We start from the raw sequence: 27,051 nt of genomic DNA on the forward strand, positions 1-27,051 counted from the left end.
CCCTTGTCCTGGCCATCCTCCGCATCTGATACTCCGCTGCGGACGCCACTCCCCTTCGCATTTTATTTTAATTTCTGTCCCGGCTCGAGTTTCAAAAACCAATAATGCGGCTGCCATCAGCAACATCAACAGCAATGGCAAAGCGGCTACGACGACAGCAACATGGTGCACAACAAGCAATAAAAACGGCATAAAATTCAAAATGAAAGCTAAACGTCCACGCCGACCTCCCCGACACATATATATGGCCCCGTTCCCCGATGATCTGCTGTGAGCTGCATAAAAGTAAGTAATATCGTAAAATTACAGGAAATAAAATCGCAACGTAAATACGTGTAAGTGCGACAGTCAGCCAACTTTCCCAGCTGCTGAAATTGGCAGAAAAATTATGGCAAGAGCGGGGGGAGCGAAGGGACCTTTCTGGGGAGGGCAGCCCATTAAAGTTCAAGTTGGACATTACAGGGCCATATTCTGGGCCAATGTTTTGGAAAATACTCGTATATAATGCCCGTTGCCATAAATGTGTTTTCGGGGGCTGTTGGCCCGCAGAGCTTCCTCCTCCGATAAAAACAAATGAGATAACTTTGCCGAGCCACCCGAGCGGAATACGCAAGTTCAGAGTTGCAAAGTGGCAGATATAAAAGCGTTTTCTCCCAGCACCTTTCTATCAACTCACAATTTCAAACAATAAGAAACTAAGGATTTCCCATTTGGAATTATAATGTTGTAGTACTCTATGGACAGCCGACTCTTATCGAACATGTCAGCCAGGCTTAGGCTCTTAAACGTGGCTTAAACAAGCCAGCCTACTTTTTGCGCTGGTCCAACACCCCTAAGCCCATAAAGTTCGTTGCCAATTAAAGTTTTGAATGTTTTAATACATGTGGAGCGAGTCTGCGGACCAATAAGATAAACAACTGCATGTTGTGCATGGATATTTCTTCTGAAGCAACTATGAACATCTGCACAATCGGCAGTTGCAGTTACCGAGTGTGTAGCCCCATAATCATTTCAAACGGCAAATTACGACGGCGGGGAGGGGTTGCAACAATTGCAACAGCAGTTACAGTGGCAACAACAATTGCTGCCACATGAGCGTACAGCAGGCAATGAAATGGGCTTTTAATCAATTTCCGGTATTAAAGTCTAGCCAAACCAAGCGACCAGCCAGCCAAACAATCCCACAGTTGTGTGCCCATTGTTGGTCCTGCTGGCCGTCATTGTTGTTGTATTTAATTAACAAACAATTTATATTCATAAGCCCCAATCGCTCACATGCAAATGCACAGACGACTTGGGAGTGGAGCAATCACTCCGCCGAGTTGTGATATGCGAAGTGCAGATACCCTTTGTGGTACTGTACAGAGGCGGAAAATAAAAAAGCACCACCTATGATGATTTATACACTTCGATTAGGTAAATACCATTAACGATAAGCGGAGTTAAACATGAGCCCTGTAGTTCGACGAAATAATGTGATATTATACTGTCATGCATTTTGAAATATTACGTGTTCGATTGAACTTCGCGATGTGGCTGCAATAAATATGGCAAGAAACCTAAATGTGCATGCTACAGTCGCAGTCACATATGTGATTGTTTAGTAAGCTCTCACATCCGTAAGTCAATGCTTTCTTGACCCTCGGAGTAACTGGGCCCTTGTGTAACGCAACGTGGCAGTGGAAAGGAGCACTTGCCACAACAGAAGCGCCAGTGCAACGCAACAATATGGAGCTGATTGGGGCGCCCCGCCTTCTGACTGCACATTTCAGATTTGACGCCGCCACGTGTTGGCACAACACACTCGATTGGATTGCACACGTCGTGCATCCTGACCACCACTGAACGCTGGCCACGGGATGTGTGAATGCACCGTGAAAAACATATTTTAATTGGCTTGAGCAATGCACCGTACTTTGTTGAACTAGACTGGTCTCTTGCCCCCGAATAACGCGTACCTGGAAACATTGAGTTATAATTTTGTGTGATCTTCCTCCTCCGTCGCCCTGACACCCAATTAACCCCTGCATGCGCATCAGCGATTCTGGAGCGGCACCTGGCAGCTTGGCAGCTTGGAAAATCATTAATTAGGCGCGGCCAAACACAGGAACCAGAGAAACGCACGAGAAATATTATAATGAACACGCAGGTGGGGGGGTGTGCGCAAAACGGCGCCCCCCAACTAATTAGCAATCTTGGCTAAGAAGTGCTTGGCGGAAAAGACCAGTCAGGGGCACTGAAAAGACATTAGGAGGCAAAGACATGCATCAGCAAAGCGACAAGGTCGGTAGAAGGCTCGAAAAAGGCTTAAGTGAACAACAAAATAGTTTTTATATATATTTTGGCCAACTTCTTGTGCCGCATTTACATGGCAGCTGACATTTGTGTCAGTGGAATATTTAAATGGCGATTATGAACGTCCATAATCGGTGACGCAAAGCACTCACCGAGTGGAAAGCAGCCAACATTGTATGGCTGCAAATTGCACGAGAACGAATATAAATACGAGTGCTTACACATTATGCTCTGCGGCAGATTCAGTCTAACCACAAACTCATTACGGCCCATTCTCTCCGGCCCGCCCCTCCACCGCCCCTACTCCTCCTCTTTCCGCTTTAATGACAGACGAATATTCCGCATAATATAGACATTTTCTACGGCCCCGACTTGGCCAAGTTGAAGAACCGATGAGGAGACAAAACCGAGCCAGCTGAATTGCGACCTGGCAGAAACCACAAAAACTTGCCTTTGGTTATTTTGTGTCTGGCATTGTCATTGCGGCTGCTGCTGCTGCTGCTGCTGCTGCTGCTGCGGCGATGTTGCTGCTGTCACGGCTGTTTTGCTGGCCAAAACGTGCAATTAAATGCTGTATAGCTTCTATAGCTGCCGCTGCCATAAGCCATGGTCCGTACACAGAGAATTACTATTTGAAAGGCTGCCAATTAATTAGGAAAAATTCAAAGAAACGATCATTACCTCAAATACTTATACATTGTACTCGGCAGTCGAGAAGAGCAATTGCAAAGTAGCTCGCTTACAGAGGGATTTCAAACACCATACTATACTTCGAAGAATCACTCCTTCTAGATCCACGAAAATCGAAATCATATTTACTTCGAGATTAAGCAAAGCTCTTAAAATTATACTCGCCTGAATGACCTTAGCAATTTCCAAAGCAGACATTTATGTTCTCTAAACACCTCCATTAAATTGTTTGAAATTCTCAGAAAAAAACCGGAAGATATATATTAAAAATAAAGATCCGTTCTGTCGTTTTTAATGGGCTTGAACCCAGACATAGCTCTTTGTTTTCTAGTTGAGTGGAAGTCCATTTGACTCGTTCGAAAGATTATTCATAGGCTTGATAGATCTAATAGGAATAGACCCATGATAAATATTCAGAAGTTTAAATAAATGCTTCACATTTTCAGTTTCTCTCTCTGTAGGACAGTGGATGCAACTTATTGGCAGTTGCTTGCCAAATGCAATGAATGAAAATTGCACAAAAACAAAGGCAGAGGCCAGAACACAATTACAGCCAGCGGAGGCATTCACCAGGCAAATTATTGATTGGCAACCACAGAGATGCATTCCGCCGAGAAACCGAGAAAGATACGAAGATACACAGATGCAGAAGTGCAGCATCGGTCGGCACTCACTAATGATGATGACGCCGACCACTGGCCGACCATATTGGCCATTGGCCACTATTCACTCTCTTTTGGCCGCCATTGACATTGAAATCTGGCAATTTGCAGTCTTTGCAATTAGTTTTTATTTCTTGGCCGAAGCAAACACCTCGCGCATCGTCGCGAGCATTTTCGAATAAATTTCTGTTCAGGATCGGAGCACGAGGAATTTCCGCGGAAATCATCCGGTATGACAAACGGTGGCAGGTTGCATAAGTTCCTATAAAATGTTCAACTTTCCCATACCTCGAGAGCCAGCTTCAACTGCAGGCAGTGGATTGCACTAATGGCCAGTGGATTATTTATACGCGTGCATTTCTAAAGTTCAAATTTGCCATTCGTCGAAAGTGTATTCTGTGCATTTGTGTATTTTGCCCATTTAGCACGTCTATAAATAGCACCCGCTCCTCACTCGCCGGCGATCATCGAGTTGGGGCTTTGGGTTTCTGGGCCCCGACCCCTCCTGCTCTCCTTCATGCAACTGCGACTGTCATTCGCCCCACAAGTGGGTCACATCGTCATCGCCGCAGAGAAGCCTTGCTCCACATTGCCCACTGTTCTCGCTTCCGCTAATCTCGAGCCAAACTGCGGCAAGCGAATGTATTTATATATATATGCATGCAGGGCATGAATGCGGCACAAGTGGCTGGCGGTCTGCCTGTGGCTAATACCCAAGGCATATGGCTGCACTGAGAGAAATCGTGGCATGCAATAATCAATGATCACCTCAGAAATCCAAACTCAAAGCCTGCGAGAGCTTCATAAAGATTTAATCGTAAATTTTAAATTTTCGTGGGGCTGCCGCATTTATTTTCGGTGTAAAGCGATGGTAGATCTTATTTTCATGCTACAAGCTACGTCTTTTCAGTTTTCCAGCCGAGTTCATGCAAAAGCCAACAGCACTGATAATGAACAGGTTTATGCTGATTGCTCGCCTTCCTTTTCCACCTTTTGCCGCTTTCTGAGACTCTTTGGAGTGTTTTGAGTGTCTGTGCGTAGGCACAAACTTTGGTGCCCGTCCCCGGCCAAGTTCCATTCCCAATCCCTGTCACATTAATCACGGCAACATTTGCCATGCAATTAACCAAATGAAGCCTGCATTTAAGTGCTGACAATGATGATTATGATGGGGACTTCGAGTTGGACTCGAACTGGGAATGAACTGGGAATGGGAATGGGACTGGGAGTGGGTCTGGGTCTGGGTCTGGGGAAATCGGCGAAATCATTAGGCTAATGTGGTTAGTTGAACATCGATAAGTGAGTGTGCCCCATGGGCAGGCGGCGATGTGACTCCGCTTAATGCGCATTTAATACCCCTTTGAGTCATTAGAAATTCAATCGAGCCGCTCAAAATAATTGACCCCCCCTCGGTTTCGATTCGCGACAGTCGTTTCTGGCTATTCATCAAACCCGAATCACAATCGAAATGCAATTTGCTGATTTTGTGATGGCAAATTGAAAAAAAAAACACTGCTACAAAAAGTATTGACGCAGACATTCATTGTCGGCGTGGCTTTTTTCCAGCTTGTCTTCTTGGCCAAACAGCCGTGAACAGGTTAACGAGGAAAAAGGACAAACCGTCAAAAGCATTCCGCCATAATTGAATTACAAAACTAATATCATACGCTGTTGTTGCCATCTTCGCGCAACAACAAAGCTGCACATCGCACTTTGAGCGCAAGTCACAGTAAAATATAACGCATACGCCACGTTGCGCGGCCAAGCGAAATTGAATGAATGGTGACGAAAGCTTCCTTGGAAGCGAGCACATTAGTCACTTTCTTTGCTATATTTAAACAAAAAAAAATTTAAGAGCTGCGCCTAATTCCAACATTTATATTTTCTACGAATTATTATATAAATATATAATTATAATTCTATTTTCCTACGAACTTTATTTTATGCTTTTGCATACTTCGTCATTCAGATTTCCGAATCTACTAAAAACTAAAATAGACAACTGTGATTCATATACTTACTTCTGTGTAGCCGTGATGTTTTGCAAGTTAACTGATATGCAGCAGTCATTAAAGAGCCAGAAAATGTGATTCTGCAAAGCTCGTGCCACTCAGTTGCGGCATTCGCTTTCAGGAACGGAACATGGTGGGTTCTTAAACAGCTTTTCAGCGCTTTTCGACCTGCGTTCGCCGCTTTTCCGGCGCCCCTTAACCCCACAGTGGCCATGCCGTCGGTTGGCTCGCCAATCACGCGTCGCAAACATGATTTATTTCGTCAATTTATGCCCAGAGTGTAAAACGATTTGCTGCCGTGTGTCAAACGAAATATTATGACGTGCACTATCACTTACGTGTGCTGTGCAGCCCTGGCAAGTGTGTGTGATGTGGGGGAGCAGTGGGCGTGGCACTGCACTTGGGGGAAGGTGCCCCACTGGACGCCAGACTCACTGAATTGGCATTCGCAATTTAGCAAAAAGGGAAATTACATTTAAATTGAATTGTAAACCGAATAAATTGAGGGTTTTTGGGTAGGCGATGGGAGGAAGTTTGTGCGCATTTGAATTGCCAGATATTCACGATTACCATTACCATTGAACGCAAATGGCATTCAACTCTTTCTGCGGGCTACTGTCTGTATAATTTTCCATATATGCATGTATTTGGGAAGTTATCAACCGTTACACAACCTTCCTGAATGCCTAACTGCATGCGCTTTCTCAAAAGTGAGCACGGCTGATAAGTTCCAGTCAATTAACTACGTTTTTACCACTGGACTTGAAAATTCGCACTTTTTGAACCACAATCACATTAAGGGTATATGATGATATAGTCGTCAGGTGTGTTGAGTGTATAATATATGGGGGCATAATCAACTTTTGCGATAAAGGACAATTGCCATTTGATTTGAGTTGTGTGTGCTGAATGCGGGCAGTCAATGCTGAATTTGTGTTTATTGTGACCACATCAAGTCCGGCAAACAATGTATTGGGGAGAACAATAAATAAAATTTTAATTTATTTAGGAGATGGAATATCCGACACAAAGCGGGCGGAAAACCAAACACAAAATTAAACCCGTATTTGTACTGCACACCGGCCAATCGCTGGGCAACGGGGAAGGCCAAGGGAAATTAAACATTTCTATTTAATCCCGTCATTAAAATTATTGAGCTGTGATGGGGCCTTTAAGGGAGCTGAAAACTGGAAATGTCGAGCGGATTGCGCAACCGCAAAATGCCGACTAATTAAATTAACTGGAAACATATGCAAAATTAGTGCAATCAGTCCGTTTCTGCAGAGCCGATTAATGATGTCTGAACTAACGGTGATTTAGGTGCAATTAAAGTGCAAATTCTCAAATATTTTTCTGCTGAGACGCCGCTCCCGTGCGATATGCAAATTAAGCAAGTGCCAACTAAGCTATCTATGGCCGAGTGCAGATACAGATACCCGTACCCACAAGACACCAGACACCAGATACCGAATTGCGAATCGCGAATTGCGAATAGCGACTACAAGATACCAGATACCAGACACCAGAAGCCAAAAGCCAGAAATCAGACGTTGCAATAGCCATCGCAACAATTTTTATCGCATGTGCATTTTCTTGGCCCACGACGCCAACGACGATAAATGCAAATCTTGACAGTTTTCTCTGAAACATTTTTATTTATTTGGGTTGCAGTTTTTCTGCCTGTGCTTTCATCCCCGTCTATTTTCTTGGCTTTAGTTTTCATTGTCTGCCCGTCTGGGTTTGCTATGGTTTTGGCAATTTCGCCATTTGGCCATTCGGAAAGCACGTTTCGTGCTCGCACATCCGCCGCGTTTGAATGACCATTTGTTGGTAGTTGCCGCTCTTAAAGATACAAATGTATCTAACCCACAGAGGAGAGCAGTATGCTAACTTCAGGCGTTTATCAGTACTAGCTCTAGTACTGCACCATGTTATTACTAAATAAATTAAGCAATTTCTTAACTTGCAACGAATGTTTATATAACCTAACAGATTTATTTTAAGGCTAATTTAAAAGCACTGAATTGTTACATGCACACCCAGATTTATATAGAATATTGGAGACTCAACTAGTCCTCGGAATTCATTATTGCGGAATGTTTATTAATCCATTATATCCATTTCACGGTGGACCACAGTTTCCGGTTTCGATCCGTGTACCCACCATGAAAGGTAGGGCGACTGGGGTTTTCTCGTCCGAGGCTACGGAATCACAATATCGATTGCTACTTGCCTTCTCATACATAATTCATTGAGGCCTGGTCGGGTCGTTTAATATGAAAGCCAATTAATTAAACTCTCAACAGTAAGCGTCACGACTAAAAGCTTAGAAATTACTTAATAAATTACTTTCATTAAAGCCACAAAGGAAAAGTCAGCGGACAGGGCACCCACTTCCCATTCCCCTTCCCTTCCCTTTCCGCAGCCCCAGCCACAACCTTACCCCTCAACTTCCCCTGGACGACACCGTCAGGCGTTGATTTATATTAATCGACCCGCTTGCAGAGCTCCAGGCATTATTTATTTCAGGCAGCAGCAAAAACAAAGCAGCGGCAAAAAAATATGCCAAGTAATAAATTGAATGAATCTACACATCACATGGGGGCTCGCTAAATGCACGGAAAGAAAAAGGGGTTCCGACACTAACTCTTTTCCTAAAATATCGAAATAGGTTATTATTAGGCTGGTAATGTTGTATCAGGTAATTGACACGGTAAGTTGGGACACAAAGATAAAAATACAATTACTTATAAATAACTAATTTGGTTAGCAATACATTTTCTTAGTGTATTCTTTCGATGTGGTATTTGGAAATTGATAAAGTATTAGTCTTGTAAATTTCTATCGACTTACCGAAATCTTTTTGGCACGCCCACAAACCGCCCAAAACTGCCACGACCGCTCTTTTGAAATATGAGTTGAAATCTTTTCATTTTATTATTTGTTTCTTCAATTTCTATCGATATACTAAACAAAATTTTGTCCCGGCCTAATCTAACTCCCACAAGCCGCCCATAACCCCCACGCCCACACTTTTATTGTACCCGTTACTCGTAGAGTAAAGGGTATACTAGATTCGTTGAAAAGTATGTAACTGGCAGAAGGAAACGTTTCCGACTACATAAAGCATATAATATATATAATGTATATAATATATTATATATTCTTGATCACAATCCATAGCCTTGTCGATCTGGCCATATCCGACTGTCCGTCCGTCTGTCCGTCCGCCCGTATGAACGTCGAGATCTCAGAACCTATAGAAGCTAGAAAGTTGAGATTAGGCATGCAGATTCCAGAGACATTGACACAGCGCAGGTTTGTTAAATGATGTTGCCACGCCCACTCTAACGCCCACAAAACACATAAAATTCTCACGCCCACACTTAAAAATTTTTTTTTAGATTTTTTTTATTTTATTATATTTTTTCCCCCACTTTTTACCGATATTCCAGAACATTTTGAAATGTTTTGTTTGCACTTCCACTAACTGAGTAACGGGTATCTGATAGTCGGGGAACTCGACTTTAGCATTCTCTCTTGTTACTAATATTTTGTTGCCCACATCTATCAATATGCCAAAAAGAATGTTGAACAATCTCGTTCGCACTCCAACTAGCTGAGTATCTGATAGTAAAGGAACTCGACTATAGCGTTCTCCCTTGTTATACCCGTTACTGGTAGATTAAAAGGGTATACTAGATTCGTTGAAAAGTATGTAACAGGCAGAAGGAAACGTTTCCGACTATATAAAGTTTATATATTCTTGATAAGAATCCATAGCCGGGTCGATCTGACCATGTCCGTCTATCCGTCCGTCAGTTCGAACGTCGAGATCTTAGGAACTATAGAAGGTAGAAAGTTGAGCTTAGGCATGCAGATACCAGAGACATTGACACAGCGCAGGTTTGTTAAATGAAAAAATTCTTCAAAAATTCTCTCGCCCACAATTTTAAAAATTTGTTTATTTTTTTTCATTGTAATATTTTTTTCCCCCCTTTTTATCGATATTCCAGAAAATTTTGAAATTCCTCGCTTGCACTTTCACTAGCTGAGTAACGGGTATCTGATAGTCGGGGAACTCAACTATAGCACTCTATTTTGTTTTTTATTTTAATTGCGTATGCCAAACCAACGATTCGAAACTGAGGGCAAACAAAAGAATCTCAAAGAAAAGAAAATAAAAGAGCATACACAATGTGCCACAAGATTTATTGGCCAAAAAAAAGGCCAAGGAAAATATTGGTATTCTTGCAGCCTAAGTGGGTTGGAGCATCTCCAGTGGGTCACCGGAAAAACACTCCAAATCAGCTGTCCCAAACCAGCTCGGGGTTAATTCGGGAGGTGAGCTTGATGTTGAAATGGCTCAGCGGAGTGGGCCAGGAAACTGCTGACTACAAAATGCAGTTGCCAGCCGGGCCCAGAAGAAATTGCCTCATGATTACGTCGAGCGTCTGCCTCTCCGTCCGTCTGTCCGTCCGTCAGTTCGCTTGACGGTCTGGGTCCGGGTCCGTCACGTCCATGTCGTCTAGCTGTCTCTTTGGGTCTCTGAGGAAACACAAAAGTTTCAAAATTTCTGCGCTATAAGCACGTGCCCGACTCTTTGCCAAAATTTCCCACCGCCCCCGGCATTTTACCGACTGTCCGTCCGTCCGTGTGCGTCCGCCCCCTTTTTGAAATTCACTTCATGTTAATTTTCTTTTCTTTGATTTTTCGCTTCCATTTTGGCTTGCCACTCGGTGTTTAATGTAATTCTTTAGTATTTGCCTTCGAAATGGGGTTAAGCTGACACAATACTGAATAGCCAATGGTGAATGCTAAATAGCAGGCACTGTGCAACCGAAATGGGTCAGCTCAAGCAGATATATCAGTGTAGCGGAAAATGTGCGCCCGGCAAGATCTGCAAAGTAGATCTGCAAAATAATATCTAAAAAATATATTAAAAGTACAATCTTTTGAAATAGTTATCTTGCCGCTTGCCTGTAGTATATTTTAAGGACGGCGCTGCCCCCATGAGAATTTTCCCCAATGTCGCTTCAAAAGCTAGTAATTACTATATAATTCCTGCTGAATTCACTAACACTCGGAATCTGCTTCATTGGTAAGCAGTTAATAATACTAAGGGACCGCCCATAAATTCTAATCGCAGTCCAGGAACGGAAACGGAAAAAAGGGCTCGGAAATTGGGTAGCTGCTCCAGTAAATGCACCAAATGCTCATACTTGTAATTTGAGAGATCCAGCAGACAAAGTCTGGACCCTACCCGCCATCAATGTAATTACGAAAACGGCACGCAGTCGGCCAGCCACACCCCTTCGCCCAGTTCCCCTTCGCCCAGTAATGACTACACCTCAAATTGCACAGGGGTTCACAAAATATAAATTTAAGCCCGAGGTTTTTTCCAGCGAGATATCAAAACGAAACAAGGAAACGATGACGTACCGAAAAAGACTCGTGGCTGGAAAACAATAACCTGAAATGGGAAAAAAGAAAATCGGACAAACAACCGAATTAACAGAACGCAGCAAAAAATATCTGGGAGGGAGGAACATAATGCGAGTTTAAGTGCATGAAATTACTGCCTGGGGTTTTGCTCATGAACGGATGGTTGCTTCGTTGGGATCAGGGGCGTACGGAGGTGTATTTGAAAAGGGGACTCGAAGCTGATTAAAAAATTAAATTTGGTGCATTTCTTACGATAATACAATATTTTAGGCATTAAAATGCTTTACCAATCTCTTGTACGCCTTGCGGAGTGCACATTTCAGCAGAGTGTGCCACTTAGTAACTCAGTCGAATATGAAGTATATATATTCTTGATCAGTATTCGTCCTACTTTCCGTTTCTTCCAGTCCGTTAAACGAGTCTATATATATGTACCTTCTTCGTTTTTTAGCTTTGTCTCATTTTATTCCCATTACTTTATACATATTATGTGCAATTATATATTATATTATATTATATATTATATTATGCAATATAAAACCCCTCTCAAGTAAACGCAGTACGTTCCTAGTTGGGACTTTCCTGGGTGCGGGGTCCTGCGGTCCTTCAAAACTGGCTGCACCCCTTGCCTCCCCATTTGTCCCACTAACTTTGAGTGCCGCGCCAGCTTGGTGACGATCTGAAATGAGGCATAGAACGCTGCACTTCATGGGCATTGTAGATAAATGCGGAAGTGTGTTGAGCCTGACATTTAAATCGCAGATGTGGTCGAACTTCTGATACTCGTGGTGAATTGGGCTCGCTGCCGGCCGTTCGCTTATCTGGTAATTGTTGATTTAGTGCTCGCTTTTTATTTCTGTGCGGTTCAGGTTCGATGCAGTGGAAAGGTGCCAGGGGCGGAGGGGTTGTTTGTTTGCCCGCCCGGTTCATTGTTCGCTCATTGACATCGCCCGTGGTTGTTGTCGTTCCCGGCGCGTGACAAATGACTCCGCCGTTGCATTCCACATTTTCGTATCCACATACATACACTCCCGAAAACTACGAACTCCCAAAGAAAACTAGTGTTGAAAAACAATAATTACTCATTCTGCGTAGTTTCCGGATGACAGTCTTTTTGAGACCCGAACAATTCTTCATTTAATTATTAAAAATGATTTCTATGCTCTTGCACTTCAGTTTACTATTTTGGGTAGAAGTTTGTTATCCATAAAGTTTCCAAGGCCAACGATTTTAAAAATTGTTTAAGCTTGTCGCACTTGCCTATATATCATGTCGTAGGGTGAACAAATAGTGTCATTCTGCCCTTTTTGGCGCTTTTTGAAAGATTCTACTAACTATTAGTGTGCACGTCACCAATTCAAATTTTGTTGCTTCGTTTTCAAATGATTAATGGCACAAGAAGTGCCGCAAGTCCCTATAGTCCGTATCCTATACCTAAGTATCCGATCAAAAATTAGGTTAGTAGCGAAAGGGTTGTTTCGATACCGTCCTATACAAAAATTAACCAAGAAGATACAAATATGGCAGTTAATTTCTGGCTGTGTGTCGCAGTATCCTCTTTCAAGAATTTAATTAAGCTAACTTCCTATCCAATTTACGGCGCGATTCGTTACATCACTTTCTCCAAGTGTATGGACTAAGTTGGGTGCCGCATATGGCTCTTTCAATGGGTGTCCGGGTCGCTCCGTGTCCCTGCCCTGTCCACGTCCTACGTTGCCATCAATCGAAAGTCAAGCGGCCTCCGAGCGGGCGGCGAATCAACAAATTGAACTGCCGCTGTTTATATAAAATATCTACATACTCGCATCTATCTATTGTTGCCGTTGGTCGTGGATGTGCGAGTAAGGCCTCAGTCGGAGTCGATCCCACGAACAGCACGACCATAATTGACAGTTGTGTCGGCATTTATTTATTTCCATTTTTTTAGACGAACTCAAAGGCAAACAAACACAGGCCAAGTGCAGTGAACCGGCCGCTAAATTTGGGCACAGCTTTTACTGTTTTACAGGGTTCAACGGAACCCCACGGGCTTCCACTCATCCGATGGTGCCGGTCACCAGATTGCCGTGAATTCATGGTGTTCCTCGGAGCTGCGGGGTTATTTGCCAGTGTAGGATGACTAGGTAGGCGCCCCAAACCTAAATGGATCGGGGAATGGGAATGGAGAGTGATTGAAGCTGTTTAAGCAATCTGGGAGTGCTGTCGACAAGCCCGCGGGACTTACATTCTTAAGTGAACTTGGCACAGATCTGGGCTGACTACCATGTTCAAGGTTCACCCGCTTTCCTGTCACAAAGACGGAGGTAACATAACTTATTTAGCTTTCTACTTAGAATTTATTTCCATTTCTCGATGGACCTTACTTAAGTTTCTAATCAGTTTATATACCGTCGTTATAAGAATATTTCATAAGAATAATAATTATTTATTTTTATCGATTTTAAAAGAGTTAATATGTGGGTATACTAAAGCATTATTAGCAATTTTGGATAAAGGATGAGAATTTCGTAAGGGTTTAGACATAGATTATGAGATAAATAACATTTATTATTTTTAAAATGCATTTTATAGCTTATCCCTTAAAATATTAAAATTATTAAAAATTTAATTAAATAATATAATTTAATAATTACATTTATTTCTGATAAAATAAATAAAATTATTCCTCATCGTAAACCAATAGTTACTGCGTAAGTGTGAAGTCCTTGGTATGTTCCTTCACGAGCTACATCTCGTCATCATTGATAAACTGTTAGAATAGTAATAATATTACCTAATAAAAATAATGATATATCATATTGATGAAATAATCTTACAATAATATAGGTACAGAAAACCGAACGCTTTTATAAGAAGCCGTAGTGTTTCTGACCTGAACAATCAAATTCTATTTCAATTTTGAATGAGTTTCCAAACTGTTTTGTTTTGGAAACTAAGTTATAATAGTGTGTGAGTGGTGAGTTGAATCTCACTACCTGAGCGCTCTTCTCGATTATAGTCGCGGCCACTTCGAATTTCATAGAACCATAGTAGAATAGAACCGTTGCACATTCCGCCCACCCGCATTCAGTTCGTCGGCCAAACTGCCTGGAAAGAGATGGGTAGATGGGTAGGAAAGAGACAGCGGCACACACAGAGGGAGAAGCAGCAGCGGAAACCCACTAAATTGTCATGCACGTTTGATGGCCAACTAATAACCCAGAGCCGTGTCAGTCGTGTCAGCTGCAATTGACACTTGTGCGTCGGATGGCATACAAGTATTTACGAATCCGATGAACTCGGTTTCTGCCTTTAATTTCAATGGCAATCTGCTCCCTGGCAATCTGTCGCCCTTCTGACCGTCCGTCTACTTTGTATACACAGTGCACAGTGAGTCGGCATGGAAACAAAGCGAGAAATAGGGATTCCGAATGGATGGGCTTAAAAGGATATCCTGAACAGAGTCCTCTATTTCTGCGTTCTGTTGCTTAATGCTAGATATTCTGAAAGACTTGTTTATATGTTTTTTGGAACTTCAAACCGAAATTCTAAAGGTTTTCCTTATTGCCTCGACCCCTTAAATTATCTTGTATGTACCCAGACGCCTTAGAAAACAGCCAAACTCGCAACACTGATGGTCCTGCCCCACGTTTGTAGGCTTCTCGTCATTCAGTTGACAATCAAATTCTGCGAAATTGGATTCTCTAGTTGCACGGCACGCTCTGGCGAGCTCGAAATTCACCCTCCTGCTGGCCAAAGAAAAACAATACAGTGTTCGAAAAGGGAAAATCAAGCCAATTGCCTGCCAATGGCAATTGTGTTCGCTGCGCGTATGTATTTTATGTTTTCCAGTTTTCGTTTGTGCGGCCTCGCGTTTTTAATGCGAAACTGATTTCATAAATTGTTTGCGAGCCTTGTTTACTCCCAGACTTAGGTTGCCGCTGGGCCCCCAGGGATGGCCAGCACCCGAAAGAAGGAGATGCGCACCCATTTCCATTCTATTATTTCAGCTGTCGGACATTTCGACACTTGAAATTGAGCGTGTGTTATGTTTTCATTCCTGCAAAGGGTAGGGGTCGTAGGTGGATAAAAAACGCGACTTACCCGGAATAGGAGAGTCCAACACATAGGGAAAAGTGGGAATACTTAGGAAGGCGGCACACGTGCGATAGTATCGCATTATTTTCGCTTCTCTAAGTGTACAAAAAAGCAAGGGGAACTAAGGAAATTCGCACAACAGGAAGCTGTAATTGGCCAGGAGCACTCGAGCAAACAGCAAACATCGCCAAAGCAACCGTCTGCGGAGGGGAATAGCTGCTTTATTGGAACGGCAGCTGTTGCCCGATAAGGTGGCACCCAGACTTCAGACACCAGGCTTCAGAACAAGGTCCCGTATACCGTACCCCATATTCCATATTCCGTATCCCATATCCCATATGCGAAGACCCAGCACAATGCCAACTGATTGCCGTCTTGCGTGTTGGCTTCCCCTCGAATTTCCACCCGAGCCTTATTAATTATGACGGGACATGAATTGATAATGGCCAGAGCTCAGCCCCCGAGGAACTGCCGATGAGCAGCGATAGATAAGCGCTGTCCGGGAGGAGGGCTTCCTCAATGACTGCGCTTGATTGGGTTTGGAGTCGTCGGAATCGGGTCTGGGATCCGAGTCGGGACTGCAATTGGGGTAATGGACTGGTAATGGCGCCCAAGCCAAATGAGGCGTAATTACGGAGTTTACGGATCGCTTGAAAAACGCACGATCCAGAGGAAGTGGACTGGCCCAGAAGCTTTTTTTAATGATGAGACAGGATGAATCTGCCTTCAGTTACTTTTGTATTTATCAGGCGCACAAACTAAAAAAAGCGCCAGATCAAACTAATGTTGGCATATCCCTTCCCTTTAATTTTCTTTACTTTTTGTCGGGAATGCACTATAATCTATTATATTTGACTTTCGGATCACTTGAACAAGTTTTAGTTGGCAACAGCAGAAAATTTGTTCCTCCAGACGAAGCACACTACCCAAGTTTTGCAAGTCAGATGAAATATATTTAAAATGCATACTTTCCTTAAAAAATCTAACCTGTACAATTGAGTTCAAGTCATAGCATAAAAACCCTTAATCTATATTCAACATTGTATATAAAAGGAGATAAATCGATGGCCTCGTAGCTAGAATGAGTAGCATTAGCATTAGTTTTATAAACTATACTATCATCACTAATAAATAAATAAATAAAATACATTCTTTCTGAGAAACATTTCACACATTAATTGGGAAACACCATGAAGTATTATCGAACAATATAAAATATATCGAAAATATATAAAAAATATAAAATTAAGCCCAGCGATTTGTATATATAGACAGGGGTGAGCCTTTTCCGCTACGAGAATCAACGAGATGGCCTGCATGCCCCTTTTTGCCCCCCAATGAGCATTCAGTTGCAGACATGTAAATATCATAAAACGGTGTACAAATAAATCAAATCACGGTGCAGGGCGCTGAGAACAAAACAGCCCGCATCAGGCGGCAACAAATACACATGTTCCGATGTGTTCGAAAAACTGTGGCATCGTCATAACCTCCCCACTCCCCTGAAAATGCCCATCCGCCAGCTATTAGTCAGCCAAAGTTCAACAAACACAAACCAAAAACTAGCAGGGAGTGCCGGAGGAACTCACTAAAACTACATAACTTGAAATCAAATAAAGCGCCTTTCTGTCCGTCTGCTTGACAGAGTGAACGCAATCAAAACTCGCACCTCAGATACGGCCATTGATACACTACAGATACAGATACGTGCATAGGCGGACTGGGATACAGCTACAGTTGGATTCCTTCCTAGGCAATGCCCTTTGATGTAGGCCCTTTGATATTAATAGCCTGAAAAAACGGCGGAGTGTGAAGTATTCTGATGCCAGGGGAATGGGACTCAAACACGAAAGCAATTGAAAGCGAGAAAAGCAAAGCTGCGCCACATTTGCATAATCAGATTTAATAAAGGAATCACTTGATTGATCCGAAAAGGGGTGTTAAATTAAAGGCACACCAATAATATGGGATAATACATAATAATATAAAACGGGAGGAAATGAAATGAAATATTACAATTCATTGCCAATGCAGGAAAGTATTCACATCATTTCACATATTTGCACATATCTTAAGGTGGCGTTGCAGCAAAAGGGTAGCGATGGGTTGCCATTCCCTAGGTGAGATCGACAGCAGCTGGCTTCATTCTGGGACTCCGCTCCATTCAGTGCCTCCGTGGCTACGTGGCAGTTCCCTTGGCCAACTTCAAAAGCCGTCCGAGTGGCGGCTGCCACTTTTCAAGAGTGCGAAATTAAAACAAAATGTTGCAAGATGCTGTGGGCAGTGGACGTCCAACTCCACCATCTCCTCCGACTTCGACTTCTGGGCCGTTTGATTTCTCTGGGCTGATAAGCCGAGTTGCCGGGGCTCCTCACATCATGCGTAAAACGGCGTCCAAATGCAAATGCCACGCAGGAAACAGCCGGCGAGCTTGCCCCTTTCTCCCCATTTCCCTCCTACTGGCCGCAGCGTAAATAAACATTTTGCGACTGAATTTATGTTGCAAGGTTTGTTGCTGTGTGCATTTTATTGCAAATTCGCCCCGGGCCACATTGCAGAATTTATCATCAACGGCGAACTAAATGGGCCAAATGGGCCAAATGGGCCGGGGGGGGCAACATCATCGCCAGCAAATAAGTTTTTCGCCCTTGTGAACTACGTAGATTTATGCAGCCGGGCACAGCATTTTAGAAAATATCGGAGGAATTATTGTGTACTTAAGACCTATACTTTTTCGGTGATCGAAGACCATGAAAAAACACTGAGCAGCGATCGAAAAGTAATGACATAAAAATGAGAGGCTACACAGTAAGCCAACACGAACTTATAGCTATAAACGTCTTTTAAGTAATGGCATTAGCAAGCTCGTCTGGCTTAAAAGAATTAATTAGTATGAGGACTTTAATTACCGCTCTCCAGAGCGGGCTTCCTTCCTCTTTTAGGGGTTCCTTTTAGAAGTAGGAAACTAATGGTTCCATATAAACCTTGTGAATCGGAGATACGTTTAAGCACTGACCAAATATGGGCACCTCTATGCAATGCTGAGATGGGTTCTGGTCAGAAATGTATCTCTGGCGAATAGCTATGTATAAGTATAACGTTCTGTAAGAACGATAGCCGGCGGTGGCTGAATGAAAATCATTCGAAATGAAACCTTCAGAGCCGTGCCCCAATTAGTCGTGGCACTTCAGCTCTACATGCCCCAACTTCTCCACCTGTTTCTGCCCCGGCAGAGTGCAACTCCAGCAGGCTGCACTCGCTTAAAAGTTAAATGTGAAAATAATGCAAATTAATGCGGAGGCAGCGCTTTGTTACCCGCTGACGACGAACAACAACCGGGCAGCCTGTTTGGACAATTGCGCTGGAACAGGCCGGCTTCCCGGATCCCTGGCTACGGACAAGGACAACGTCGGCTACATGTTAATTACTTGTGAAAATATGCAACAGACGGCAACAACAAGGCCAGTTGCCAAGGGGCGGGCTTTTCACACCAACCCGAATCGGCAGGTCGCTTGTTTTCGGATCGGAACGCGGATAGTATAGCCTCTCCTACTCCTCCTTTGCTTTCTGCTGACGAGTGCCCTTCAAACTGAACCTGCCTTTCTCCGTCCCAAAGGGCCAACTGTTCGCCGGGTCCTCCGCTTCCGTTTCCAATTCGGAGGGCTTGGCGTGTGTGCGGGCATACTAATTACAAGGGCAACGTGCACTCAGAGAAACGGTTCCACTTACATCTTGCATTTACCATTTCCTCATGGGCATCACAAAGTTGGTCTGACTTTTGGTCTAAAACATCATGAAAGTATCACCTCCATTATCACTAAAGGAAGACGAAAATGAGTTATTTTTTGGCCAAATACCAGTTTTCTAAGCAAATAGGTCTCGACGACAAAGAGTAAGCGAACGATGAGAAGACGAAGAATTTAAAATAATATTTATATTATTTTTTAATAATTATGTAAATCGATTTCTTTTACATGGACAACTTATTGAAATAATTTGAACTATTTTACCAGCTATTCTTTTATTATTTATTGCTTGAATGGTTGGACGAAATATTAACAGTTTCATTTAAAATTATTATAGAATTGATTATAGAATTACACAGTGTCAATAGTGGTTTCAGTTAGTAGTTTGTTATATTTCTGTCTGTCCTGTAGTCATCATCAAAAGGCGGGAAGCCAATGGCAGTTTTGAAAACTCCTTGAATTTAAATTCACTGAGAAGTCGTGCTCAATATCCAAAAGCTGGTATCTGGTATCTTTTTCCGGTAGCATAGAAGGAAATTATTTTTTCGGGTGCAGGACCGTCAGCTACAAAAGCAAGCAACCCCGACGTGCCGCACTGGATGTGGATCTTTAATCGCTTTCCTCGAAGCGGCTTTTTGTGCGGCAAACTCATTAAGCGAAACCGAAAACCAGAAACAACTTCAAATCACACATCGTTTCTTTCTTCTTTCTCTGCGCCCCTCTGTGTATTTTGTTATTTTTTATTATAGTACATTTCGGGACTGCCGGTCGTGTATTTTTCGCCCGGGCCTAATTGCTTTTTATGACAGTCGAGTGAATATGATAAATCTTTGGCCGTGGCCGGCATTATTTCGACATTTGTTTGGCTAGCAACATTCTTGGCAATTAAATGTATGCTCGTATTTCGTTTGTAGTTGCTCGATAATAATGCTTGACATGTGTTCCTGGATGGCGGGCCCACCACCTTTCAGTCCTCCAGCCCTCCAGCGCTCCATCAGTTCAGAGGAGCGTCCAAAAGTGTCAGCTGTGCATGGCTGACAATCTTGGGCACTTTTGCCAGAAGACGTAGCTCGCAATTCCATAACTTTGTAGGTCGAGTGAGGAAAAGCCGCACTTTCTGCAAGAGGGAACTACCCCAAGACAAACATGGCACCGAATAAACCCACTGAAGCGAACTCAGCCGTATTGATCTGAAACCATTTCTCTTTCAGCGTGTCTATAGCACTTTTGTGGAAGTGAAACTGCCTCTGACATTCGAAAAGATTATCACACGAGAGCGTCGAAAATGTTCCGCAACTTCGTCAATATTACAAGCAAATACAAAGTCCTCCGCGGCATGATATCGTATGGCACCCTCTGGCCCTGTGGCTCCCTCATCGAACAGACCATGATCGAGAAGAAGACATTCCGAACGTACGACTGGATGAAGTGTCTCAGGTGATGACGATGTGCCGCGCATCTTCGATTGCTGCGTTTCCAATTCCAATTTCAATTCCAATCCATTACAGGTTCAGTTTATTCGGCTTCTTCTTCATGGGGCCCACCATTTATGTGTGGATCAGATTGGCGGGCGTTATGTGGCCGCGTACCGACATTAAGTCATCGCTCTGCAAGGCGATCACCGAGCAGACCGCCTACGATCCGATGGCCATCAGCTCGTTCCTCTTCTTCATGACCTTGATGGAGGGCAACTCGTACGCGGAGGCCAAGCGGGAGGTGAGTAACTTCCCATTCCGATCCTTAGCCCAACGAATTCCCTTCCATTTCCAAGAACTTCATTGTGTAGGGGCTAGCGAGATCTATTTCATACAAATGACGTTATTACTCGGGACCCCAAGTCCTGCATTCACTTTTAACGATTTCCTTTAGCTTTACTTTTAAATAAAATATTGACTGTTTGTATTGATTTGGCCAAGCAGCCCGATGTGCTCATTACTACATGTGCGCCCAGTATGCATTGCTATTTATTTGGAAATCGGGCCTCGGTCTCTTGTTTCTGATTTCGGAATCCATTTTCTCACGACACATCCAGCAGTCCCCATCTTTGTATCTGTTTCTATGAATCTGCATCTGAGACGGGCACAGAGGCTGCAATGTAAGCATGCATAAATATCACCTGTCTGTCGCTCACCTCCATCCGTTCCCAATTTTTGCGCCTGGTCCTCCGTTCCGAGCTGTCAACATTGATTTGTTGGCTCTGCGGCCATACTGCGAGATACTTTCAGGCACTGTGCTCCAGGGCCATGCTCGGTTCGATGGCTGACTTCCATATCATTAGAAACCATTTATCTTGATAAATGTAAATGTTTTACCATATATTTGTGTCAAGCGTGCGTCGTCTCATTTGCTTTGCTTGCGTGCTCCAAAGATAGATAGCTCGACTTTTCTGAGCGATTTGGTCGAGATAGGCTCAACCAAAGAGTTAGGCCGTAAAAGAGTTGTGTGCGTGGCCGATAGAGACGTTGGTCTCTGGACCCTCACCTAAAAGTTTCAAATCGGGAGCGAGTCAAAGGCAGAACCAGTCACAAAATCGCTCTTAGACCAAATATTCCTTATTTTATGTACATGTAGATCCACAAGAAGGTTCTTAATATAACATTACATCCATTTTATAGGCATTGTTCGTCTTTGAAAAATAAATCATTAGTTAGAAGCATAACAAAATGGTTTGAATTAACATTTTACCGAATTACCCTTCTACATATATTAGATACTTTAATTCTCTGTTTGTTAGCTTAGGAAAACACTAGCTTGCTTTCATCCAATTCGAAGTTTTTACACAATTATCATTTATTCACGCATTAAAACCATCGCTAAATAATTTGATATGCAAATTCGCTGACACTTATGTACAAGGATAGTCTTGGTAGTTTTTTGCAAATTTCCTTGCCAGTGAAAAATGTGCCAAAAAATTTGCAATATCGTGTGCAAATTTAAACACAGTTTGCGCGTGGATGATAATTTTTCGAGCCAGGCGCTGCCTTTTAATTAACAACATTAACCGAATGCCACGCCCCAGTCTAGCGCCCCTCAAATGAGGAGGGGAGATCGGACAATAAATAAAATTTTAAACGGCTCCTACCGCCGCCAGCCGGCGGCACTTAATTACAATTTTCCGCGCTGGCATTTTCCATTTTCCGACCGCCGCCGGGGGCATTATGTCACTGCACTCACTCACCCCGATGCCTCCCTCCTCTGTTCCCAGGTCAGCGATAAATTCCTGGACGCCTACAAGGTGGGCGTTATTTATTGGCCCTGCGTGCAGACGGTGAACTTCGCCTTCGTGCCGGCGCGAAACCAGGTCGTGTTTACCTCCTTCTTCAGCATGTGCTGGACCACCTTCCTGGCCTACGTCAAGTTCCTGCAGCTGCATCCCCCCGTGGATGTGGACCACCACGCCCTGGACATCCACTTCCTGGAGATGTGATTCTGGGTCGGACCCGCCACTAGTTGCCCCGAAATGCGATGGCACCGAAAGCACGCCCTTGGCCGGAGCTAATGACATGTCATTTCTTTTGTATATATTTATTATTATTTATTTTTTCCTGATAAATAAGTTTAGATAAGTTGGTAGTTGGTGCTTTTCTCAGCACTGAATTGCAGTTGGGCGTTTAGAAATAAAAACGGGGGACGACTCTTGACAGTTCGAGAGATCTTCAAAACATGCGCATCAATTATTTCACATCAAATATTTTTGAATGTTAGTTACAATACAATTTACTGAAAACTACTGGCATACGTATAGAAATACTAGGCGAAAGTGTTTGCCCCGTGAGACACAGTGACGTGCATACATTTGACACCAGTTGACCTCCATCAGCATTTGTTAAAATTAATATTTATTATCTGAGGTCTCTTTTGGCCGAGGGAATTGTGGCTCATTCAAATGCATACGTTTCATCTGTGCATACTAAATGCACGAAGGTACGTATGTATATACTCGTATTGTGTATCTGTGGGTTCGTTGAAGTGGAACCGCTAAGTGGTTGTGATGAATGCTAGAACTGAATGCATAACTGAATGCCGATTTAGATTATTCTGAACCAGAAACATCATCGGCGAAGTGCGGTCTGCACTCAAATATTCGCATTCGGAATTGGACAAAACTGCAGGGAACAGAACGCAGACGATGACGATGCCATAATCAGGGGAATTAATATGGAAATATATGCAGAGCAAAACAAAACCGCAAAAGTAAACGCAGAACACCAAACTCAACCCACGGAATCCGATTGCATGTAAGCTATTTTATCAGTTGGGGAAAACGTGGCAAACTTCGTGGCCAAAAGGGGTGTTTGTGCTGCACAGAGAAAATATAAGCAACGTACATCTCACATTTTGTATTTATTCAGATATATTGAAATACGCTGCTGTATTTTATTTTTATACCCGCTACCTGCGGTGAAAAGGAAAACTGGAGTCGTTGCAAAGTATAAGTAGTATACGGACGGACATAAGGACGGACATACGGACGGACATACGGACGGACATACGGACGGACATACGGACGGACATACGGACGGATATTCGGACGGAAAGGAATGCCGACAGACAGACGTATACAATAACATACGGTCGGGTGATCCTGATCAAGAATACACATATAGACTTTATAGGCTTGGAAACGCTTTCTTCCATCTGATCAGCACTTTTGGACGAATCTTGATACTTTTTATTCTTGGAGTAACGAGTAACTGACCAAATTAAGTTGTATTTCAACTGTATCAGGGAAGGTTTTATGCCGCTTCATAAGGATTATTTGTATACTACCCTTACATGGCAATACTTAAGAATACATACATTCAGCCGGTATATCTAAAAAGCCAGTTGAGAACAATGTTGCAAAACTCAATTGTCGAACTCTTTGTTTTCTGTGTATCCCAACTGGGCAAAAGCAATTGAAAGGAGAGTTTCATTTAATTCTGCGTCGGCTGGCAGGCCAATCCGCCCAGGGCCCATTTCTCAGTGTCTTGGCGGGTCTTACATTGCTGTTTTATAGCGCATTAATTTCGAAAGTAGCGCTACGTGTGCCAAAAATCATTAGCAACGGAATTACGCTCAATGAAATGCAGTCGGCGTCGCCGCCATACAAACGCCGTCCGAGGGGAGGCAATACAGCGTGGCCAGGCCAGACCCAAACCAAGCCGTCCTCCGTCCTCCGTCGATTTCGGTGGCGATGTTGAAGTCGATCCCGGAACAGGGAAACCCAGAATGGTTCGGGGGTGGGTCTGGGAATGGGCGGAGGGGAAAGTCGACAGCCTCTAACGACACGCTAAATGCTGAATACGAAATGCTTTAAACGGAAGACTTCCCATTCCAAGTCCCTCGGATACATTTGAATACAAGTCGCTGAATCTGCCGTCGAGATGATGGATGGGCTTGGTGGGCTTCATACTCGAATTCAAGTACATGGGAACTGATTAAACCCATATTTGGAGGACACAGTAAAATCTTGAACGAAATATGTAGCTTTTTCAATCAATCCTTTTTGTACTGGCAATACCAGTCATTTCTTAATTTAATGTACTTATTGGCACAGATAGGTAAACTAGAATGTACAATATTCGATCTAATTAGTGGAACTCAACTATAAAAAAATACGATATCAAACCAAATATTCTGATATTTCTGAATTTAATGCGTTAATGGCAACTTGAATGTATAATTATTCGATTTAATTAGCAACTAGAATTACGACAGCAACCCCTTCAATGCCCCTACGTTTGGAAAACAGTGCACATACCGCTTATCCGACTTTAGTTCGTATCAATGGCAATCTTATCACTGGGGAATAAACCATTATCAGATAATAGGCGGAACTAATTCGCCTAATGAAATTATGCAAATGGCAGTCAGTTTAATTTCGACACGGCAGGTGCGAGCACTCCAGATTGCTGAAAACATACACCCATAGTATGTTCAAGTCCAAGTCCTTTGATTTGGTTATTGAGGAAAAGACAAAGAAACCGGAACGGCTGTACCAGCCGCGTCGAATGCGATGGCTAAAATATATCATCCTGCCGGCCGTTTTCTCATTTGCCCTTCTGCTGATCCTGGTCAATGTGGACTTCTCCGATAACAATGAGGATTCGACGCATCTGGGAAATAGATGTGACACATCGCTCCTCATATCTAACTATGGACTCGAAAATAACACACTTTCCCAGAGCTTTTTCGCCGAAAGAGTTGCATTGCAAAGCCTTTTCAGCGAGAATGGCACTATGATTCACATCAACGATATGGTTTTTAATCAGGAAAGCACGATGAACATAACAAGCCTGCAGCTCATAAATGTGCAGTTGGAAAATTTAACTGACTCTGCCCTCCAAGGCCTTCAAAAGCTTCAGAACTTTACTCTAGTCAATGAAAGTAATCACCTTAGGCCATTGGGATTCCTCTCAGCTGTGGCTGAATCGCTAATCAGTGCGGAAGTACACCAGTCATTAGCCGCAAAAATAACGAATTCAGTGTGCGACTTGTTGGGATCCCTGAATTTCACCCAGTTGAAATATTCAGATCTGAGTGGGACACACTTAGAGAAAGAGTCCTTTGACAATCTGCCCGCCTTGGAACAGCTAATTCTGAAAAACTGCGGGTTGGACCACATCGAGCGGGAAATCCTGAAACCAAGACATAAATCGTTGCGTCATTTGGACTTGGGTGGAGCTCGGCAGAAACACAACTATGAATATCAGTTGGACGAAGCCGGGTATTCTTCTGAGTCAACGACAAGTGCTGAGGATATATATACTATCGCGGCTGAACGAGCGATGGCTCCAGAATTAGTGGGCACCACTACACCACTATCTACGTCCATAGGAACTTTATCACCATCAACCTCAACAGCGAGTATATCAACAACCACCGCATCCGAATCGACGGTATCAACAACACCATCGTCAAAATGCGAAGAGGAACTTTGCCAGGACCTAGTATGCTCGAGAATTTCAACCGATTCGGTTGCATCTGCAGATCCAGGAAGTTCTGCGTGCCAGGACGGCTTACTGGTGGAGATCTGCGAGTCGGATTGCACCACACCCACATTTTTCTGTGTCATATTGGGCGAGAGCTTTACCTTCCCATCCAACTGTTGTTCCCATCAGAGCATGAGATGTGTGGTAGAGACCACACAGGTCTCCTGGTTCGAGGACCACGGCGGACTGGTCATTGGACTGGGAGTGGGTCTGCTCTTGCTCGGCAGCTTCCTCGGGATGCTCATCGTGTTTGGAACCCTGCGCCTGAAGCCCTCCTGGTTGGGCGGCAGTGGGCGGCGTGAGTCGAGCACGAAGGGGCTGATTCAAGGAAGATTCGAAAAGGACCCGTATGTGCAAGTGGAGTACGTATTTTATAGAGCCCACATTTATTATCCTTAATCCCAATCATTATTTCGCCTGAAATTGCGTTCCCTTTGAGGGGAATGACCAATCAACATGTCTAATCTTTTACAAGTAGCCCTTTAGTCCTTTCCAAAATTCTAACTTGTGCAAATTTTGAAACTAGTTTTAAAAACCACTCATCTCTTCCTCTTCCCCAGTGGTGCGATTGCGACTATCGACAATAACGAATATGTCACAGCCTATCACCGCTACCTGGAGCAGGCGAACCACAGCCCCACGGAGTCGAACAAGTACATTTGCCCACCCAGGGATAGGGCTCCGTCTGTTCCGCCCTCCAGCGATTATCCCTTGCCACTTCCGGCAAGGAATTGCAACGTGTACGAGAGCTGCGAGCTGTACGAGGAACTTCCGTAGCAGTACTTTCTTCACCGATGCTTACATCCCTTTTACTTTGAAGAAATTGTGGGAACATAGTCCTCTAAATCAATGAATGCTTATGAATTGAATTATGCTTACAGCTGAAATACAACTACAATCACTGCTGGAGCTATACCAAATTACATCCAAAAAAAATTCAAAAAAAAAAAAAAAAAAAAAAAAATTCAACTGAGTTTGAGAGCATGAGCTATGAGATCTGCGGCATGATGACACACCCAATTATACTTGTTTGTTCTGCTCCGCATCTTGTTGCAGCACTGGGCCCCTTGTCTGGATTCTGCTGAAGTTCACATTGGAGCACAGTTCAATGCTTTTATTTAGCTTTAATGAGCTCCAGTTGGCGAGGAGG

The 27,051-nt window shown here is 43.4% G+C and overlaps 2 protein-coding genes and 1 long non-coding RNA gene across 3 annotated transcripts; 2 read left to right on the forward strand and 1 right to left on the reverse strand.

The window, feature by feature from the left end:
• Window positions 1-3,790: 3,790 nt before the first annotated feature.
• On the forward strand, window positions 3,791-22,589 carry LOC6552369 (mpv17-like protein). Its single transcript, XM_001978844.3, has 4 exons — window positions 3,791-3,877; window positions 20,139-20,364; window positions 20,436-20,643; window positions 22,133-22,589. The coding sequence occupies exons 2-4, from the start codon at window positions 20,213-20,215 to the stop codon at window positions 22,352-22,354; spliced, it is 582 nt and encodes a 193-aa protein (XP_001978880.1). The 5' UTR covers window positions 3,791-3,877; window positions 20,139-20,212; the 3' UTR covers window positions 22,355-22,589.
• LOC113563729 lies at window positions 20,776-21,202 on the reverse strand. Its single transcript, XR_003407596.1, has 2 exons — window positions 21,059-21,202; window positions 20,776-20,997 (listed from the first exon to the last, which is right to left on the reverse strand). It is a non-coding gene; the product is annotated as an uncharacterized LOC113563729 (long non-coding RNA).
• A 2,253-nt stretch (window positions 22,590-24,842) lies between the features above and the next one.
• LOC6552344 lies at window positions 24,843-26,808 on the forward strand. Its single transcript, XM_001978843.2, has 2 exons — window positions 24,843-26,263; window positions 26,462-26,808. The coding sequence occupies exons 1-2, from the start codon at window positions 24,843-24,845 to the stop codon at window positions 26,676-26,678; spliced, it is 1,638 nt and encodes a 545-aa protein (XP_001978879.1). The 3' UTR covers window positions 26,679-26,808.
• Window positions 26,809-27,051: the final 243 nt, after the last annotated feature.

Source organism: Drosophila erecta, unplaced genomic scaffold, assembly GCF_003286155.1.
Source record: "Drosophila erecta strain 14021-0224.00,06,07 unplaced genomic scaffold, DereRS2 tig00000000-arrow-pilon, whole genome shotgun sequence".
Taxonomy (NCBI): Eukaryota; Metazoa; Arthropoda; class Insecta; order Diptera; family Drosophilidae; genus Drosophila; species Drosophila erecta.

Coding starts and splice junctions, on each gene's coding strand:
- LOC6552369 (XM_001978844.3), top strand. CDS start 20,213: ATGTTCCGCAACTTCGTCAATATTACAAGCAAATACAAAGTCCTCCGC. Junction 20,365..20,435: donor GACTGGATGAAGTGTCTCAG/GTGATGACGATG, acceptor AATCCATTACAG/GTTCAGTTTATTCGGCTTCT. Junction 20,644..22,132: donor ACGCGGAGGCCAAGCGGGAG/GTGAGTAACTTC, acceptor CTCTGTTCCCAG/GTCAGCGATAAATTCCTGGA.
- LOC6552344 (XM_001978843.2), top strand. CDS start 24,843: ATGTTCAAGTCCAAGTCCTTTGATTTGGTTATTGAGGAAAAGACAAAG. Junction 26,264..26,461: donor GACCCGTATGTGCAAGTGGA/GTACGTATTTTA, acceptor CCTCTTCCCCAG/TGGTGCGATTGCGACTATCG.